At 39.6% G+C, this 8832-nt stretch overlaps 1 protein-coding gene across 1 annotated transcript in view; it reads right to left on the bottom strand.

Moving 5' to 3' along the window:
- LOC104281582 (collagen alpha-4(VI) chain-like) overlaps window positions 1-8832 on the bottom strand; it is a 46405-nt gene that overhangs the window by 18323 nt on the left and 19250 nt on the right. The window contains 8 exon segments of the mRNA XM_009879606.1: window positions 14-76; window positions 890-952; window positions 4079-4114; window positions 5077-5130; window positions 6239-6304; window positions 7342-7404; window positions 7647-7700; window positions 7940-7984. Of these exon segments, the coding sequence (XP_009877908.1) occupies window positions 14-76; window positions 890-952; window positions 4079-4114; window positions 5077-5130; window positions 6239-6304; window positions 7342-7404; window positions 7647-7700; window positions 7940-7984 (444 nt within the window).

Genomic DNA, 8832 nt, shown 5'->3' with positions numbered 1-8832 from the left:
AGTTAAATCTAACCAGAGGGCCTGGCACGCCTTGTGGTCCTGGAGGTCCTCTGATCCCTTGTAGTCCTCTTGGGCCCTAATGTAAAAAAGCCATTAGAAAAAAGTTAGTTCAACAGTGATATAGCCATTCAATGAAGATCAGATTGCCGCCACAGCCAGAATCCAAGTGCCTGTTTTGCAAGCCTTAATGCACAGGTGAAACTTCTGGCTGTTTGGTTGTAAGGATTTGCCTGTGTGAAGCAGCTGAGATGGTCACTCCCTGAGGGCCACATTCAGAGAGCAACTGTGGTGTCCAAGATACCAAAGGAGCGATAAGCAACCCAATATCAACTAGGCACACTTTCTTCAGATGTCTATATCTTAAACTTAAGAGAATCTTTAGAGCATCTTAAAACTGGAAGTTACTGTAAGCAGTCTACCACAATAACTCTATTCAAAATTACACTACCAAGCAAATTTTTAAAACACAAAGCTTTCCTCATCGGTTTTGTTAATCAGTATATATTTTTCATCATTTTAATGCAACCTGGAAATCCAGTACATTCAAAAATGCAATTGATTTTATATGCTTATTGCTAGCAATTTCTAATTAATTCATTTTGAAGATATCTGCTTGATAATATCCTGTAAGCTAGAGATGTGTTGGTTAAATTACTTATTTCTGCTATTCCCTTTCCTCTTCTTATTTCACTAGAAGATGCACCCACATAAACCGAAAGAGAAATTTAATTCCTCGGGGTTACAGAGATTTGCCACAGAAGAATCTTACTCATAATATTCATTAGTTGGAGTAAACAAAGCATTCCAAAAAGAAAAACAAAAGATCAAGACTGGTAACTCATCTTCTCCACAGCTCACATAAAAATAACGCAGAAGTTCTTTCAGTTACCTGTGGACCTGGAAGACCTGAGTCTCCTGGGTAACCTGCCTCCCCCAGATCTCCTTGCTCACCCTGCCAGAACCAAACCAAACAAACCAACAATCAGAGCAAATAAATTAATAACTGTCATATGTACATCAACAAATAATATCTGCACAGAGTATCAGCTGAGAGAATGTTTTCCAACAATTCCAAATAGCTTTCAAGCAGCTTCAAATTCTTGTTGAAGAAAACTCAATGAAGAAGCAAGAGAGTTGAGTACCTCTTTTTGATGTTTAGGGTGCATGACAAATATAAGAGCTGCAGTGCAAGAGCTCAGTTCTATCTGCTTTGCATTTTACTAAGCACATTTTACACCACAGTCTCAGCAATACTCCTGCATTACCCTTGTCCTTATCCACTGCACAGACCATGAGAAATCATAAAACCAGGGCCACAACTGCAGATCCCCTTCACCCTTATCCACAGAGAACTACTCTGAGGGGGAACCACGACTTCATAATTCATCCTAGAATTAGATGTCTTTCTGCTCCCCATCTTTCACTCTGGTTACTCAGTGAGGCAAGTAAAATCTTCCTCAGTCATGGAAAAAAAAACCAAAACGAACTTTTCCAGCTCCCATCTACATAAAGTTGCCATCTAAGGATGAGTCAGTTTAGATGACATCCGTAAGAACTACTTGCTGTCTGCTGGACTGAGTAAAATGGTGATAATCAGCACCAAGACATTGGTGTCTTGCTGATCTCCTTTCACTGGAGAAATTACAAACATATGTCTGAAGATTCTCGGGAAACAGATGGTTCTGGAAATAACTGCCTGAGGAAACCTGCATTCAAAAGGCTGTATTCCCGTTCTGCACAGTATGAATGAAACATAGCCAAAAAAAAACCCCAAAAAAAACATCAAGCAAGCTTATTTGTAGCCAGAGTAACAATACTGTAACACAGAACATCAGTTAGTAGACTAATGCCAGGCTCATACCAGCTGTAAAAGAATGAAATAGAAATAGATTTCCACAAAAATCTCTTTGACTGAAATGAAAATGGACAAATTTCTTAGGCACACTGTACTAGAACCCAAAACTGTATGAAAGTTTTCAGCTACTTTGAATCAAACCTAGAAGAGCTGTTCTTTTTCTTTTTTTTTCTTTTGTTTTCCCTTTTACTTTTCCTTTCTCTCATGCCTTCCTTCGGTTTATTCTCCCTTCTGTCTTCATTGTTTTGCTTTGCTTTTGAAACACACACTGCCTTGTTGTTCTTGTCTGTGACAAACACCTCTCTGAGGCTACACCACACCTGCCCCTTCCTCCTGCTGACTACTTCTGACTGTTAAGAATGACTAGCTGTGCTTCTTTATTTTTTTAAACTATTTCAAAAAGTTAGCTAAATAGATAATTTGAGCTAGAAGTCCTGGGAAACTGTCCTTTACAGGATATGGTGAAAAGCGCTGCGTTCATGGTGACTGCAAGGGAAGTTAACAACTTTGTTGGCAAGGGTGTTAGTTCAGTGTCTGTTATTAACAAGTAAACCCGGTACAAGTCCTTAGGCATTAGCTGGGGGAATTCTGGCTCACTGCCTGTAATCTGATTATTTGTCCCTGAGTACATTGCCACCAATATCTGTCTTCATCTGAAAGAGGGATTCATTTCCATTCCATTCCATTCCATTCCAGCACAAAAACTTCCTCTTCCAGAAGAACTGGCCATACCGTATTTCCTTATAGAGCCAGAACCTGTAGTCCACAGAAGGGCCCTTGAAGATCCTTCAAACATTAGGACTACACAGTTCGGCTTCCCACCCAGGGACATCAGGAAGCCTGCACAGCGAAGTTCTCATACCTTGTGCTGACAAATCTATACCCTGTGGCAGCTTTGCAACACCCTACCATGCAAGAGATCTAGGTGGGAGGACACAACACCCAAAATCTCACTCAAAGATGGATGCCAGCGTCATATTTCAGGGTTTACTGTTCCATCTAGTTCCTCTAGGAGATGCGGAAGACAGCAGAGGGCAATTCTCTTTGCCATTTGCTTTTTACACCTCTTCAATGAACAGGTGATTTATATAAGCTGTGATCTGAACATAGACTGGGACATAGTTTTTAATCCCTTCTTGACCTATGCAAATGTTTTTGTTACACTTTTAGAAGTCAAAGCTGGTCGCCAAATACTCAAATGAAAACAGTTTGGAAGTTCTGTTTCTGTGAGGTTCAGTCATCTCTTATTCCCTACCATATTACAAAAGGGTGGCCTCATTGCTGGGGGAGGGGGCCCCCATGGAGATGAAGAGGGTTGTCTCAAAAGGTTCAATTAATTCTGTACTCTGTGATTTTACTAAACAAGTTGAACATTTTTATTTTCTAACCACACTACAGTTCTTGTGCTTGTTAGTACAACAAAAATAAGGCACAAATCCATTTCCAGAGACTTCAGTTTTTGTCCTGTCACCCTCATAGCTCACTTGGATTATTTCTGGTACCTGATAGAAAAATGCAAACAAAGATTTTCAGAGTTCAGCAGCAATCAAATAGGGGGGGGGAAGAAAGCAAGCACAAAGTTACATAATTACTTAAGAAATGGATTTCTGAGCTATTAAGCAAGAATTGGAATAATTAAGAGGCAGGCTTAATGAATATTGCTCAATATTTTAATCTAAAATGTCTGCATAAACCCTGTAAAGAATTTCTGAGATAGAAATAGGAAACAGTAACTATAAAATGCTTATATTCTTTTAAGTTAACGCTGATCCTTGTGAGTAGCCAAATCGCGGTGCTTTCCTCCTACAGGCAGATAGTATCAAAATCTTCCAGAGTCTATTCCCATCCACTATCCCAGGCAGTGAAAGTTCTGGATTCTCAAAGTGAAATCTAAATTGGGATTTTCAGAAACCAGGTGGGGCAGAGGTCATCTTTATTGACAGTCTCTCCTCTATTTACATTCCCACATTCACCTTAAAAATAAAAGTAACTGTCCTTTTATTGCAATGAAAGCTCCTTTCCAATTCTAAATCCCTCAAGTCAGGAGGGCCTCTGGTACATCCACTTGAGATCCAAAGGCTGCCTTGGCTTGAAATAGACTTTTGATTGTTAAACACTTCCATCTTAGATCACACTGAGATTTCTCCCTTAAGAGAAGTAAACACTGAGGCTGAACATATAGCTGCATACACATAGCTGGTAGCAGCAGCAGCAGCCGCTCACCTTTATACCTGGAGGGCCTCTTCGACCTGCTGCACCCTGGGAAGGAGTGGCATGAGAGGTTATATCCAGAACACCAAGCAATATGTGAAACAACAGCTTATAATAAAATATATTATACGTACAATCCAATCAAATACAGCTTATAGAAAGCTGAGATTATTTCCAAAGAAAGGTTTAAGGTAAAAATGAGAAACGAGTGGATTTGGGACAGAAATTCTTACCTAAGTAAGCCTCATTAAAAAAAAAAAGAAAAAAGGTTTTAGACCCTTAAGGAGTGCAGAGGAAAGGCATCTCAACAAAATTCTGGAAAACATCTTCCCAGTCAGCTGCCCCTTGGCTAAAATAAAGACAAGAAGAGCCCTCTTCTTTCCCTCTGAGCCAAAAGGTCTGCACTGCTTCCCGCTTCACACTGCTCAGCAGCATTAGCGAATGTTACTGTTAAACCTCACATCACCAGAGGCCTTTAGGATGTTTCTGCAGCCTGAACAAGTGATCATCATTCCAGACTTTAGCATTAGGCATCTTTCTGACAGACGAGAAGAGGTGCCCTCATGAGTTCCAATCTCCAGTGGATTAAAAAGAACAGCTCAGCTGCCAGTGAGTTTATATATAAGCTTGAACAGGCATATGTAACTTGCAGTCACAGGGAGGAGGAAAGGATAGATTTATCTGTGGTGAAATTACAAAGCAATTAAGGCTCACAGAAAAGGTTGCATTGAGTTTAAGGCTTGTGACTTGAATTAATCAGACTTGAAGTTAATGGGACAGCAAATTCTTGATTTTTTTTTTTTTTTTAAACACATTGCAATACACATAAGCTACTAAATTTGAAGCCAAATATGTTTCACTATGAATATTTTAGAAGATTTTTTTCCCCTCTCATTGCAGGAGTTTTAACTGTGGGATAAGAGGAAGAAAAGAAAAATTAGTTTTCTCGATGGGAACTACATGGTATTTTGTATCAGTTACTTCCACCCTGTATCGATTACTATTCTTACATCAGGGCCAGCATCACCCTGCTCTCCTTGGAGTCCATGTGGTCCTGGGTCTCCCTGCAAAACAAAGTAATGAACAAGCTCTTTAAATACTCTTTCTTGTACTTACACATTCTTCTTTATACATTTCTTTGTTTCTTCTCCTAATTTCATTGCAATCAGTTGTATCATGCTAAATGCTGATTTTTGTTTTCTGCAAATCATTTACAATCAAAAATTATAAACCAGACAGATCACGCTTGCTTTGGATTTCCAATCCAGCAATTACTAACAGTTGATATTGATTAAAGCCTGTGTTAAATCATTTTTGTTGACTTCAACCTTACAGTTGGACTTCTTAAGATGAGAAAGTCTGATGAGGTTTGTTTCCAAAAAGTCATCAAAACACAATTATTCTCCAAAGAGTGACCCTCACAGTTTTTCTGCTGCTTTCAGCACACCCTACAAAGATATATATGGACACGCAGGTGTCTGAACATGTGCACACAACTTGTTCAAATAGAATCAAACTTCCAAAATAATGGATTTTTCTCATGTGTTGCTAGTTCTCACCCTCTTAAGCTTTCATCCACCATCACTTATATACTACTGTCCAACTACTTATCATCTTTACTTATTCTTTCTAAAGTGCAACAGTGAAATGGGCTGTGCTTTTCTTTTTTATATTTGTTTCCTTCAGTATTGCTCAAACACCTCTTAAAAATTCAGATATCACTATATAAGCACATATCCCAGCTCTTATATTCTAGATACAGAATCAAAATGGATTTTATCCACCACCCTCAGGAAATAGCAGTTCCATAGTAAAATGAGTACAGCCTGTGGATACCAAGTGCACTTTTTCCAGCATGGTTTTTAACAATATCCTTACAACCCATTACTAGAAGCCTCTCAGGTTGATTGTGTAGATTTGTGGCAGAATATTTATACTAAATTCATACCTTCTATCAGCTCTACATTATGAGAACATTTCCACAGCCTTTGTTAACTTTTTCAATTTTTTTTTTTTTTTTTTACACTATAAAGCACTACTCAAAGCTTTCTGTGTTGCAGACATACACTTAAGGCAAAATACAAAATAAAAGAGCTGCTTAGTCACTGGACAGCCAATAGAACTCAGCAATTATGCAAATCCTCTCTCTGTAATATAGAACTACTTGCTTACCTGCCTTGCTGCGTTTCCCTTTTCACCCTTAGGACCAGGAATATTATTGCTAGTCCCAGGATCTCCCTGGAAAAGTTAAGCAGAAAGCTCAGCATTTTCGGTGACCACACCTTTATTACTCTGATGACAGAGGCAGGATATGCAAAAAGGAAAAATGAGATTTGTCATTGCAGCCAACAAGAAATATAAAGTCTATTTTAAATTAAGATGCTTGTAAGAACACTATATAGGATGTTCTGCAAAGCCCAAAAGTTTCTTTTGCAAATAGATGAAAAGAAATATTACTAATGGGCAACAAACTAAACCCTGAAAATTGAAGTGGTGCTGGTTGTTTGGGTATAGTTAATTGAGTTAAGGCCATAACCAGTCAGTGAGTTTCAGGTGGGGTTACACTAGGAGTTCCATTTAGCCACCTAATGCTAGACACAGCTGACATCCTGATCTCTCAAAGAGGCAAGTTACCATGAAACCTGATTTTTGTTTTATTTTATTTTTTTTTTAATAAATGTCAGAAGACAAGAGTCAACACTATATTTGACTGTTTGGAACAAAGGTCTTTGCAATATGTGTGAGAATATTTAAAAGTTGTGATACAAGAAGTGTGATATCTCCACTGAAATTTTAGCCCTCAGGGATGGCATTTATATAGGGCTCTGGAGCATGCAAGGAAGAAAATATCAGCCTGAAGAAGGAACTAGCCTTTGCAGCACTATAAATTGCTAACCAGGAGTCAGTGCACAGGGTTTTCAAGTGATCCAGAAATTCCTCTGTAGGATGGGAACCACCAGGGAAGACTAAGTAGCTCAAAAAGCAGTTATGTTGCCCATGGTAAAAACAAACAAACAAATAAATAAAACAAAAATGGAAGGAACAAGCAGGACACCTGAGGCTTAAACACCTGCTTCCAAGCAACGCATCAAAACACATAAGTCCATCTGCATCTAAAGAGTTCAGGATTTCTGAAATATGCCATACTGCTTGCAGAGTACTGCACCATCTAGGATTGTGAAAAGCTCTTCAAATCACATATATTTCAGGCAGTTCCATCACAAAATCCAGGCACAAATCAGTGCAACCCAACAAAGATGAAGGAATATGCTTACATGATCTCCTCTTAGACCAGATTCTCCTCGTTCACCTGGTTCTCCTCTGGGGCCTTTTCTGCCCTAAATTCATAAAAAAAGCACAAGCAATTCGGGTACATATAGAAATAATATCTGTGGTAGACGAAGGTTTGGTAAGATAACAGATCTGTTTAAGTGTGTGGAGCTACACTGATTTACAGCAGGAGCCAGATCATATTAGAGAACAGGCAGCTATTAAAAACAATTCACAGGCTTTACAGATAGCATTACACTTTGGAAAGATGTTTCCATAAAATCAAACATTACGATAAAGGATACTACACCTGTTTTCCTGGGTTGCCTTTATCTCCAGAAGGTCCAGGAAATCCATGTTCTCCCTAGACTCACAAAGGGGGAAGAAAGAAGAAAAAAAAAAAAGGTTGATCTTTCTGATAATGTGGTTCCCAAATTTTGTCTGGCAGAATCCAATTTCAATCAGATATGCAGCTCTTAAAAACTAAAAAAAAAAAAGAATTTCTGTTCAGGTTTAAAGCCCATTCAAAGGCACAAAAGTCTGTACTTTTGAACCCTGTGGCAGGTGTCTTTAACCGCACTGCACATTTAAAGCAATGATTACCTGCTCTCCATCAGTACCATCAAATCCACTCTCACCATGTTCACCCTGCAGCAATAAGTAAAAAAAAAAAGCCCTATTAGCATCAGTCCACTTCCCTCTTTGAGCAAGGGAAGAAGTGTTCACCCTGCTTTTGGAAACTTGAATAAGAATAGTGGTTTTCAATGGTTAGCAATAATAATTAATAATAATAATTATAAACAGAAATTAATAATTCTTATTTTAATCACAGAATCTTCGGAGTTGGAAGGGACCTCTAGAGGTCATCTAGTCCAACTCCCCTGCTAAAGCAGGATTGCCTAGAGCACATTACTCAGGACTGCATCCAGGTGGGTCTTGAAAATCTCCAGAGAAGGGGACTCTACAACCTCCCTGGGCAGCCTGTTCCAGTGCTCTGTCACCCTAACTGTAAAGAAGTTTTTCCGTGTGTTGGAACGGAACTTCCTATGTTCCAACTTGTGCCCATTGCCCCTCGTCCTGTCACTGGGAACCACCGAGAAGAGTCTGGCTCCATCCTCCTTCAACCCAGCCTTTAGATATTTGTATGCCATAATAAGGTCTCCCCTCAGCCTTCTCTTCTCCAGGCTAAAGAGTCCCAGCTCTCTCAGCCTTTCCTCATAAGGGAGATGCTCCAATCCCTCAATCATCTTGGTTGCCCTTCGCTGGACTCTCTCCAGCAGTTCCCTGTCCCTCTTGAACTGGGGAGCCCAAAACTGGACACAGTATTCCAGTTGTGGCCTCACCAGTGCCGAGTAGAGGGGGCGAATGACCTCCCTCGACCTACTGGTCACACTCTTCCCTATGCAGCCCAGGATTCCATTGGCCTTTTTGGCGGCAAGGGCACATTGCTGGCTCATGGACAATTTACTATCTACCAGGACCCCCAAATCCTTCTC

Source organism: Charadrius vociferus, unplaced genomic scaffold (assembly GCF_000708025.1).
Source record: "Charadrius vociferus isolate BGI_N301 unplaced genomic scaffold, ASM70802v2 scaffold722, whole genome shotgun sequence".
Classification (NCBI taxonomy): Eukaryota; Metazoa; Chordata; class Aves; order Charadriiformes; family Charadriidae; genus Charadrius; species Charadrius vociferus.
Note: the sequence above shows the minus strand (reverse complement) of the source record. Positions and strands in the feature narration are given on the sequence as shown.